At 36.3% G+C, this 12,223-nt stretch overlaps 2 protein-coding genes across 2 annotated transcripts in view; one reads left to right on the top strand and one right to left on the bottom strand.

The window, feature by feature from the left end:
- Window positions 1-12,223, top strand: part of LOC134847372 (transmembrane 9 superfamily member 4-like) — a 530,188-nt gene that overhangs the window by 90,091 nt on the left and 427,874 nt on the right. The gene's annotated exons all lie outside the window — the stretch shown is intronic.
- On the bottom strand, window positions 4,715-11,804 carry LOC134847340 (uncharacterized). Its single transcript, XM_063864548.1, has 4 exons — window positions 10,277-11,804; window positions 7,211-7,669; window positions 6,423-7,140; window positions 4,715-6,319 (listed from the first exon to the last, which is right to left on the bottom strand). The coding sequence occupies exons 1-4, from the start codon at window positions 10,563-10,565 to the stop codon at window positions 4,870-4,872; spliced, it is 2,916 nt and encodes a 971-aa protein (XP_063720618.1). The 5' UTR covers window positions 10,566-11,804; the 3' UTR covers window positions 4,715-4,869.

The following is a 12,223-nucleotide window of genomic DNA, read 5'->3' as shown; positions in this document are numbered from 1 at the left end:
ATATTTTTGCGTTTGACAAAAGAATTTTTTCACGTTTAAGCTATATTGTATATTGCAATGGTTAAGGTTTTTTTTCGATTTTCCTGTTTGAAATCAGTGTTTATTTCACCCAGTTTGAAATTAGCAACCCAATGGTACAATGATGCCAGGCTTTACCCAGGTGTTGCAATTTTGGCCTCCATATATGAATAACCAAATCCTTTTAGGTTACGAGATAGGCAAGTTCCCAGATTTGTAGAAAAATAAATATTTCTAGAAAAAGAAATATTTCTAGAAAAATAAATATTCAAAAATCTGAAAATTTGAAATTCTCAACCCAGTAGTTGGGGACTTTCAGGGTACTCTGTAACATTCAACCGGAAGATACATATCGACGGAAAATAAAACTAAGTCCTAAGACGACTGGCTAACGTCTAAACAGAGCTTTATATGCTTTTCACCGTCTCTACCAAGCCAGTACTTTTCGGTGGTCTTTTCTAACATCGGGTCGACAAAAAACGTTACTGCTTTCGGCTTCGATCAAAACACTCAAATTAACTTAATTACATGCTGAAATAGTGAGCTCATGGCTGGGTCTCAGTATCCCCAGACCACGAGGTCACTCCTAAAAACAGGGCTACTACTATTTATTATATTACTATTGTTTTTGTTCAGTAAATAAAAATCATCATCTCCATCGAAGACGGATCAACCCCTTCCCCCAACTCCTAGCTTCTCATCCTTATCAAAATGAATCCAGTTGTTAATTAAATTCAAATCAGGACATGACAGGAAGCTAAAAGTTTATATAAAATGATAAGAGTTTCAGTCCCGAAACCCTTCCGGATTCTTGAATCCACTGAATCAAGCACGTTAAACTTGACTTCTCCGTAACCCGGAAGGCTGTCTTCCACCCTTCACCGTTGCTCGCAACGGCCTTGCAACTATTGTAGCGACACAAAAGTTGCAACTCGGAACGTTCTCTGTTAACTCCGTGATTCGTTGTCGTTTTTCGATCACAATTTCCGTTCTTCTCGCAATCGCTACTAATGTTGTTCTGTTGCTTTTTAGCTTTTCTGCCAAAATGGCCGTTTCTGACGTTTCTCAGAAATGTTACGTCATCACTTCGAAAATTTAAAATTTCAAAATACTAGAATATCTTGACCTTCACCGTTCTACTAATCATCCGAATAACGTCATTAATCCTTCAAAATCACTAACTCGGAAGGTTCACTGCTAAAAATTCGAAATCTGCAGAGATTGCATTTTTCCATTCTGGTCGAATGTCACACTCTCAGGGGTTGCGAATCTTGCCTCCAAATGTAATTTCTCAAATCCTTGTAGTTTTCGAGATTTATTTTCATTTAAAAAAAAAATTTTTTTTTAAATTTAGATTTTAAAAAAGTTGAATAACTTTGAAAATCTCAATCCTGTAGTTGGAAACTGTGAGGGTACTTTCGGGAGTTTCGAATCTTGCCTCTGAATTTGACTGCTCAAATCCTTGTTGTTTTCGAGATTTGAACGTTTTTTTAGGATTTTTTCTAGATTTTTCAAAGAAAATAGATATAAAAAATTTCGCCAAATTTAAAGTTCCCATCTATAAAGTGAGACTTCTTTCACGGTACTCCCAGGAGTTACGAGTTTTGATTCCAAATATGACTGCTCAAATCCTTGTAGTTTTCAAGATATGACGTTTTTTTGTGGTTTTTTCAAAAAAATTTTTTAGAAAATGTAAGTTTAATTTTTTTTTCAAATTTTTTAAATATCAACCCTCTACTGTGAGAGTATTTGCTTTTATGTGAAGATGACTGCTGAAATCTTTGCAGTTTTCTAGATTTGGTGTTTTTTGTTTTCAAAAACTTTACAGAAAACTCAAAATAATAACTTGTGTAAAATTTGAAATTCCTAACCCTGTAGCTGAGGGCTCTCAGAGTACTATCAAATGTTGCGAATCCTGCCTCCAATTATGCTTGCTTAAATATTTGTGGTTTTTGAGATGGACGTTGTTTTTGCTTTTTTAATTTAATTTGAGATGTGACGTTTTTTATGACATTTTGAAATTTTTCAAAAAACTTAGATATAACATACTATAACACAAAATTTTATGGTTTTTCTAACTTTGAAAAAAAACTTGAATAATTTTTTTTAACTAGAATAATTTTTTTAAACTAAATTGGAAATCACCATTACAACCCTGCAATTGGGTGCTGTCAGAGTACACTCAAAGGATGCAGATCTTATTTCCAATATATGCAGTTTTTTATGAGTTAATAACAATTAGAAGCACCGGAGGTGCGCAACACGCTAGTTTTTATAATAATATTAGTCAATTTTTTTGGGTCGTTTGTTTTTTTTTCACTTCTCTAGTAAGTTATCGAGTTCTTCGATCAGTGAATCGGTAAAGCCACCTGATTCGTCATGCTTTTTTGGCGGCTGGTTTTTGGTTTCAGTTTCTTTTGAATTTGTGTTAATTGTTTTTGAACCTGGGTTATAGTTTTTTGATTGAATATCAAATTCATTGATCCGAACTCTATTTCCTGTCCGACGAGACTGAATTTGAACATCTCTAGGACTGTTCAAAGCAGAACTTGTAGCTGATCGAGGACTGTTTATGGCGCTGTTCGAAGTTGCTGAGAATCGGTTTTTCGTCACTATTGGCTTGAGACCGATGGCTGCGCGGTTAGCATTGGTACTCTTGTAGCGATCTTCTGGATCCGGTGATTGCCTGGTTAGTGACCCTGTTCTAGGAGAAATTCTAGCTTTAGTCGAACAGCTGTTGGAGTTTATGCTAGAGTTTGATTTGTTCATAATGCTTTCTCGTGGTGAGCATTGTGGTGAGCCTTCGACAAAAGTCCTGGCTACTTTAGCCTTCATAGCTTTGTCACGCAATCTCGCGTACATGTCATCCAAATTTGCTTTGTTATTCAAGGTATCGCCTTTATTTGAGCCCGTCGGAGATGCCAATTGACTTCCTGGATTGCTGGCTGAAGTCTTTAAGATAGGCTTTAATCGAGCAGGGTTGGCCTGGTTAGACCTGGGCGAGTTAATGTCTATGGCTGGGACATCACTTGCAGAAGATAAGTTTCCTCCCGAAATTGCAGTCGGCGTAGATGTACGCGGTATTTCAACAGCTGGTTCAAAATGTAGCTCACTTGCTTCTGATTTCAACCCCGGTTTGTTCGAAGCCTGAACATATTCTTCTATTAATCGATCGTTTGATTCGTCATTAGGGTTATCAGGATCAACCCCTTCCCCCAACTCCTAGCTTCTCATCCTTATCAAAATGAATCCAGTTGTTAATTAAATTCAAATCAGGACATGACAGGAAGCTAAAAGTTTATATAAAATGATAAGAGTTTCAGTCCCGAAACCCTTCCGGATTCTTGAATCCACTGAATCAAGCACGTTAAACTTGACTTCTCCGTAACCCGGAAGGCTGTCTTCCACCCTTCACCGTTGCTCGCAACGGCCTTGCAACTATTGTAGCGACACAATAGTTGCAACTCGGAACGTTCTCTGTTAACTCCGTGATTCGTTGTCGTTTTTCAATCACAATTTCCGTTCTTCTCGCAATCGCTACTAATGTTGTTCTGTTGCTTTTTAGCTTTTCTGCCAAAATGGCCGTTTCTGACGTTTCTCAGAAATGTTACGTCATCACTTCGAAAATTTAAAATTTCAAAATACTAGAATATCTTGACCTTCACCGTTCTACTAATCATCCGAATAACGTCATTAATCCTTCAAAATCACTAACTCGGAAGGTTCACTGCTAAAAATTCGAAATCTGCAGAGATTGCATTTTTCCATTCTGGTCGAATGTCACACTCTCAGGGGTTGCGAATCTTGCCTCCAAATGTAATTTCTCAAATCCTTGTAGTTTTCGAGATTTATTTTCATTTAAAAAAAAATTTTTTTTTTAAATTTAGATTTTAAAAAAGTTGAATAACTTTGAAAATCTCAATCCTGTAGTTGGAAACTGTGAGGGTACTTTCGGGAGTTTCGAATCTTGCCTCTGAATTTGACTGCTCAAATCCTTGTTGTTTTCGAGATTTGAACGTTTTTTTAGGATTTTTTCTAGATTTTTCAAAGAAAATAGATATAAAAAATTTCGCCAAATTTAAAGTTCCCATCTATAAAGTGAGACTTCTTTCACGGTACTCCCAGGAGTTACGAGTTTTGATTCCAAATATGACTGCTCAAATCCTTGTAGTTTTCAAGATATGACGTTTTTTTGTGGTTTTTTCAAAAAAATTTTTTAGAAAATGTAAGTTTAATTTTTTTTTCAAATTTTTTAAATATCAACCCTCTACTGTGAGAGTATTTGCTTGTATGTGAAGATGACTGCTGAAATCTTTGCAGTTTTCTAGATTTGGTGTTTTTTGTTTTCAAAAACTTTACAGAAAACTCAAAATAATAACTTGTGTAAAATTTGAAATTCCTAACCCTGTAGCTGAGGGCTCTCAGAGTACTATCAAATGTTGCGAATCCTGCCTCCAATTATGCTTGCTTAAATATTTGTGGTTTTTGAGATTGGACGTTGTTTTTGCTTTTTTAATTTAATTTGAGATGTGACGTTTTTTATGACATTTTGAAATTTTTCAAAAAACTTAGATATAACATACTATAACACAAAATTTTATGGTTTTTCTAACTTTGAAAAAAAACTTGAATAATTTTTTTTAACTAGAATAATTTTTTTAAACTAAATTGGAAATCACCATTACAACCCTGCAATTGGGTGCTGTCAGAGTACACTCAAAGGATGCATATCTTATTTCCAATATATGCAGTTTTTTATGAGTTAATAACAATTAGAAGCACCGGAGGTGCGCAACACGCTAGTTTTTATAATAATATTAGTCAATTTTTTTGGGTCGTTTGTTTTTTTTTTCACTTCTCTAGTAAGTTATCGAGTTCTTCGATCAGTGAATCGGTAGAGCCACCTGATTCGTCATGCTTTTTTGGCGGCTGGTTTTTGGTTTCAGTTTCTTTTGAATTTGTGTTAATTGTTTTTGAACCTGGGTTATAGTTTTTTGATTGAATATCAAATTCATTGATCCGAACTCTATTTCCTGTCCGACGAGACTGAATTTGAACATCTCTAGGACTGTTCAAAGCAGAACTTGTAGCTGATCGAGGACTGTTTATGGCGCTGTTCGAAGTTGCTGAGAATCGGTTTTTCGTCACTATTGGCTTGAGACCGATGGCTGCGCGGTTAGCATTGGTACTCTTGTAGCGATCTTCTGGATCCGGTGATTGCCTGGTTAGTGACCCTGTTCTAGGAGAAATTCTAGCTTTAGTCGAACAGCTGTTGGAGTTTATGCTAGAGTTTGATTTGTTCATAATGCTTTCTCGTGGTGAGCATTGTGGTGAGCCTTCGACAAAAGTCCTGGCTACTTTAGCCTTCATAGCTTTGTCACGCAATCTCGCGTACATGTCATCCAAATTTGCTTTGTTATTCAAGGTATCGCCTTTATTTGAGCCCGTCGGAGATGCCAATTGACTTCCTGGATTGCTGGCTGAAGTCTTTAAGATAGGCTTTAATCGAGCAGGGTTGGCCTGGTTAGACCTGGGCGAGTTAATGTCTATGGCTGGGACATCACTTGCAGAAGATAAGTTTCCTCCCGAAATTGCAGTCGGCGTAGATGTACGCGGTATTTCAACAGCTGGTTCAAAATGTAGCTCACTTGCTTCTGATTTCAACCCCGGTTTGTTCGAAGCCTGAACATATTCTTCTATTGATCGATCGTTTGATTCGTCATTAGGGTTATCAGGAATGAAGTACCTGGGCTTTGAAAGAAATAGGGTATCAGTCTGTGTTGTGTGAGAGGTTGTGATTAAGTTATTAGTTTGCGTATGATTTGATCGAGTCCAGTTGCTTATCGTCTGCACGTATTCTGGCCTTCCTGTAATGCTAGAATCTATCTGGGAATCACAATTGCGGGTGTCTTTTCCAGGGGTTTGCGTGATTTTGTTAAAGCTGTAGCTTGTTGCGATTCTACTGTCAGTTTGAAAGCCGCTTTCCTTTGTGTCAGTATAAAAAGTCTGAGTTCTTCGACTGCTAATATCTGTGCGTTCAACTTGAGAAGCGCTGTCTTTGAAGTTCTTCACGGCAGTTTGACAAGAGTCGGAACGCATAGCTGGTGACAGTTGCGTGCTACTGTTTACCATGACATTGGACAGGGTCTGGCAGCCGTATTCAGTTTTGGTCGTATGCGGAGTTTGACTGGTCTTTGAGTTGGTCTCGTTCTTGGCGTTGACTTGAACCATTTTGTTCCCCCTGACTTTCGGAGTTTCAATCAAAGTTTGAGTAGCCATGATGTTGGAAGATTTCTGTAGCCTGAAAAAATAAAATGTTTAAGTTTTTTTGAAAAGAGTTGTTTCATAACTGATTAGCATTTTGATTAAAACTTTGGAAATGTAACCAAGGCAAGTGAACATACCTGGTTTGAGTGCCAAATTGTTGTGTCGACTTTGCCTCGGTCTGAGCTGAGCTCTCCTCAATTTGATCTAAAGCTGCTCCTTGCTGTGTTGAACTTTCCTCAGTATTTGTTGTTTTTGTCTGAGTGCAAGCATCATTGGATTGTTTTTCATTATCTGTTTTGGCTCTCTTGGTTCTTTTTAGACTTCCTATCATTGTATCCACGCCTTTATTGGCGTGTTTGATTTCATTTTTCTTCTTCAATATTGGAGTGCTGTTGTGATCTATCAGTGATTTCGCAAATCCATCAGTGTATGCCTCAAAGTCACGCCCAGAATCGTTCATTTCTCTGAGGAAATCGGGTGCCATTCCTTTTTCTATATCGCCAATTGAGTCCAAATGGTTTGGATTTAAATCTACCAATTCGGCAGCTCCTTCATAAATGAGATCCTCATCTGGATATTTTGGTTCGTCTCTCTGGCCGTCTGAACAAGCATCTTTCGAGACGCCAATGGAATTACCAGAAGGTCCTCGACAGAGATTCTCCGCGTTTGTTCGCGCTCCTGGTTTGTTTGCTTTGTGGTCGCGTAGTTTTCTGTTCATTTGCTTCAGAAGCTTTTCAGCGTCTTGCTGGATGGTGGTCTTAGCTAAATAAGCTTCGGCTTCTAAGTCATTGGACGTGGAAGATGCTGAATCGTTATCAGTTTGGTCAATATGCGGATATTTATCTTCGTCGATATCTAAATTTGAAATTTGATAATTTTTCGGTTAATTTTTGAGAGGAGTGGTAAACAAATTAACTCTACTCACAGTTAACGAAATTAGGTTGAAGCTCGGCTTGATGTACAGTGCCGTCTATGAAGGGAAAGATCGCCGTTTCTTCGGCTAAGTTCTCATCTGAACTGAGCTCGGCTGAAGAGGTCTCGTGAAAGGAGACGCCCCTCGATGCTATTCTGTTCGGTGATGCCAAATTGTTGTTCAACGATGAAATCAAGAATGCGCCTGCATTGACAGCTGTTGTGCTAAGTTTAGATCCAGGAGCTGACTCATTTTTGGGCAAGCTGCTTTGAGCTATAGGCTCGAAAGACAGCAGCATCTTTTGGTCATTGGATTGCGGAAATTTATTAGGCGAAGAATTTGTATCTTGATTTTTCTCCGCAAAAATCTCGGCGCATTTAGCTTGCAATGCCAGTCGTTTTAGATTTTCCATTCGTTGGTTGAAAGGGTGTGTGCTTTGAGACGTGGGCCTGTTCTCCGATTCTCCAAGACCTACATGTGCATATATTTATTAATTACACATGCGAGCGTAGTGTTATATTACGAATTAGTTTTTTCTAACCCAACTAGCATATAACATTGCTCTTTTGTAGGCACTTTTGCTGCATAGAATTGACAATTTAATAACGTCCGTTCTACCTGTTTTATTGGTGGCGTATATTGGTACATATGCAAGGGCGTGAGAATCATAATCTCGAGGACGAGCGATTGAATCTGGAAAATTTCAAGGCTTAATTTTTCCCTTGTTTCACTTTTTTGTTCCGAGTTATGAAAAGATAAAATATTTGTTCTCGGCGTGGTTTTCTCTTCAGACAATTTTCGACTTTTAAATAGCCACTTTTGAATGAATTTTTAATCACATCTGAAAAGTATTAATGCCTTGAGCTCAAATTTAAGAAAGTATTTCACCTGTGATTATTTTTCGTAAAATTATGGTGGTTTGAAAATTGCCAATTTGGCAAATCTGGGACAATGAACGACCGATATATTTTTGTTCTATTCACTCGTGAGCGACGATTTGGTTCAGCCTAGAAATTGTTTCAATTTGATTTGATTAATATGTTGCTAGACTTGTTTCTTACATTGCGTGTGGGCAGACTATTTTCAAAAAAATATCTGAAAAATAATACAATTTTTATTTTTCAATTTCGATAAGAAAAAGATTAAGGGCATTGCCTTGATACAAACAGTCTTGCTTTCGTTTTAGTTATTTTTGCCGTTTTCTCGCCGTGTTTGCGAAGAACAGCTTCGCTTCTGTTTAATGGCTGAAATAATTAAAATGGTAGCATTAGACCACAAAACTTCAACGGTTACTTTTGCGATAACAGGAACTGTGTAAACGTTTTTCAAAACGCTAATAATTTCATGCAATTTTGTAACTTTTATGGTAGTTTTTAATGATTTTAACTATTATCTTAAAAAAGCGCTTTGTGTAATTTTTGATTTTTACTGTTGCGATAAGCAAGCGTTTTGCACCCGAGTTCTAGACTTTTTTCCCGTAAATAACTTTTTTCACAGAATGGCTAAATAGTTAATTTTATAACAGCCTAATTATTAGCATGGTTGGAGTGTATCTTGGGTGAACTTTAAGAGTTCTACTTTAATTTAATCTGTGCCAAAATATTTCGGTAGATTTTCGGCACCGGGGTCAGTCGGCTTTGTTTCTCTCGGCTTATTTTCTTCATGTTTTTTGCTTTCGTTGTTATGAAAACAAAGCGATTGAAGTCTAACGAGAAATTTTGAAAAACCTAAATCGACGTTTTAGGCTTTCTCTAATGAAATTTACAAAATAAACATGAAAAATTGTCTCCAAGTTTTTTGAGTGTTTCAATTTAAAAAAAATCATTTTTCGGCTTTTTCGTTTATGATTTTTGGGCGCAACATCGATTATCATGGTAGCAAAAATTTGCCGCTGTAGATCTATTTTGCGCTTGTTCACTTTTTTAATGGCTGATCTATTCGAAATTTGTGTTTTTATGCTGGTGTAAATTAACCAACTCGGTTTTTAAAAATTCATTTGTTTTTTTTCCGACTCGATCGGTTTAGGCATAAATTATATCCTTAGTAGCCTATTTTTGCGTCGTTCTTTGAGCTAAAAAAAGGTTATGTTTGTGTATTTTGAGGGCGAGGGGGACTCTTATTTTTTTTTCGGCTTGATAGGTTTCGGCCTCTGTTACATCTGCTTAATCGTCTCATTTTTTCATTTAACGAGCGAACCAAGTTTTTTGATGTGTGACGGTGAGGGGGACTCAATATTTTTTAAAAGTTTTGTTGATTTTTCGGTTTTCTTACCTCAGTAATTTTTCTTTCGATCGATGCTATTTTCACATTCTTTTGTCTTTGCATGTTTTTGTTCCAAAACTAACCTTTTTTTGATAATGATCAATTTTGAATTGAAAATTCGATTTTTCCTATCAATTTTTTTCGACTTAGCGCCCCTCTTGTTTTGTATCGCAAGTGGTGCGAAGCTCAATTTCGCCCTTGTTTTTTTTGCGTTGAAGTTCTTCTGTGCAGCCAATTTGAATTTCAATTTCTTGCTGTTTATGCAGGTGAGCTCGTATAAAATAGTGTTGATTTTTGCAGGTAAACTCTTGCTTTTTTTGTTCATTGTGTTCATTTTGTTCATTTTTGCTGCATATCATTGACAATTTAACAGCACTTATTCCATGCGCTAGTTTTCTAGTCACTAATAATAAGACTAACGAAAAAAATAGGTTATTTCTTAATTGAAAACTCTAGTCACCAATAAAGAGACTCGAATGAATGCAATCAAATTGCAATGCTATGCAGGAAAAATGAACTAAAGGAACACAGGTAACAAAATCAGTTTTTAGCCACCAAAATGAACACTATTTTATGCGAGTAACTTAGAAAATAAAATTGATTGCCCGGAAGAATTTTAACGCATTTTTTTTCTTCGAAAAATCAAAAATTGCCCGAAGCTCTATTTGTACTTTTAATTTAGATAAATTTTCGAGTAACAGATAAATTTTAAAAGCACATGAAAGTACCAGTGTTTTTTGAATGTCGTTTTTTTCTGCTTGTTGTGATATCTGTGCCAAAATTTGTGTGATCGAGCAATGAAATCAAATAGTTAACCTGAGTCGGGGCTAGATGTTGTGGGGGGAACTGCTGAGAGATCTTCATTGCCTGCGGAGGTATTGTAGTCGAAACTCCTGCTCTCGTGTTTTCTCTTGCCCGAGTGGGAGATAAAGATTCGTATGTCTTGAATAAAGAATCTCTGTATATTCCGTTCGAGTTTAGAAATGATCGGTTGCTCAGACTGCAGTTTTGTTTTTGAGCTCTCGACGGGATTTTCTTTTGCTGCAAGGGAATTAGGGACGACGCTTTTGCTCACTGGTATCCGCGACTTTTTGGATCCTTTCATGATTTTGTATTTTTCAAGGTCTTTGTTTTGTTTTGATAAATCCAATAATTGAAATCAAGGCTTGCAACTGCCTTTAAAATCTATTTTTGAAAGGTGAAGAAGGTGGTTTTGTATGATGTTGAAAATATTGTAATTTGGATTATGCTGAGTTTTGGTGACAAGCTGTATGACAAATTTAATATCGGTTTTTTTTTGGAATTACTCTAATGAAATCAAAAACAATAAATATGTACTGTAGGTGCTCATATCAAGCGGAAACAACTGGATCTTTTAAGGAATTGTTTTATATTCAGATTAAACACCGGATTAGCTTCAATGTCACTATGTTCACGGTGTGATCGAGTTGACCTGAAAAACTCTTCATTTGAACGTTCATTGAGGAATTGGAACAAAATGAAGAATTGAGATGACATTGAACTCAAAAAACCAATGAGAAAGTTTTGTTCTGATGTATAGTTTCCGAAATAGCGATGAGATGTTTTAAAAGGTGATAAATCAATGCTACATTTTTGTTGTAACCAATAGAAGCCATTTTTGTGGTATGTTTGGCTTGGTTATAATTGTCACAAGTTTAGACTCTGCTTGAAGTGAGTTGTCGGTTATGTCTCACTATGCCTAGAACAAAAGTAACGTATGCAAAGTAGTTTTTTTTTGATAATTCAACCAGCAGTTTTCTTTGTTCGTGCTCAAAGACGGTTTAATTGTAAGTCTAGTACGTGTAGATTGTATCAAGTGCCATTTGATGCTTTGTTTTTGATAACCTCAGTCTAACGCTCAGAAATTATGAGATATACGCTGAACAATGTGAACTCGAAGAATTAATAAATCATCATATTTTATGTGCTCAATTAAAATGGGAGGGCGCATAATGTGATTTGCAGCTTTGAGGGAAATAAAATTGAGAAATTATCTTTTCTAATTATAGCAAAATACTATCTCAGAAAGGCAGCTTTTTCCCTGGAATCAAATTAATTCGATTTTATTGGTGTTGCGTTTTTTGGCGCTGAATGCTGCTGCCGATGGTACAGTTTTACAGTTTCTCCCGCGTCTTAAAATCAAACGATTCCATAAATAATTCACAAACAAACGGCATCCGCGTAGTTTGAGATGCATACACAGACAAGTGTTTTTGACTGGCGGAATGATTTTGACGTTCTTTCTTTCTTTATTATTTTTGAGGGAATGTCCCTTAGTAAGTCCAGTAATATTTGTTTTAGTAATAGTTTAATTCCTGGCTGCTGCTGCTGCTAATCAGAATCCCTTTGTCTAGTAAATTCGTGGTCATTTAACCAGTGTTGTCGAAGAGAAGATTTTTTTTTGATCTTCTGTCATTTTGCTGCTTTGTGTTGTATTTTGAAAAGTCTTTGAAGGCATTCATAATCTCACAGCTGATATTTTTTTTACAAGTTCAATTGTGTAATCACTATATTTGCTTTAAAATTAATAATCAAACAAGCGCAGGAGACCGCAAGAAATTATGGTATAGAAAACATAAAATATTTTTTCCGTGCAGTTGTTGATTGCTTGTTTCTCAAGTAAGCGCTTTTGAATGCAAATAAGATACGTTTGATCAGAGCTCAAATTTTAAAAAGATAAATTTTTGGTCAAATTGCTACCGACAAAGTGTTTCATTTGTTGTATGCACCTCAAGCGGTCGA

This window comes from Symsagittifera roscoffensis, chromosome 1, assembly GCF_963678635.1.
Source record: "Symsagittifera roscoffensis chromosome 1, txSymRosc1.1, whole genome shotgun sequence".
Taxonomy (NCBI): domain Eukaryota; kingdom Metazoa; phylum Xenacoelomorpha; order Acoela; family Convolutidae; genus Symsagittifera; species Symsagittifera roscoffensis.
This window is presented reverse-complemented; position numbering and strand designations above follow the sequence as displayed.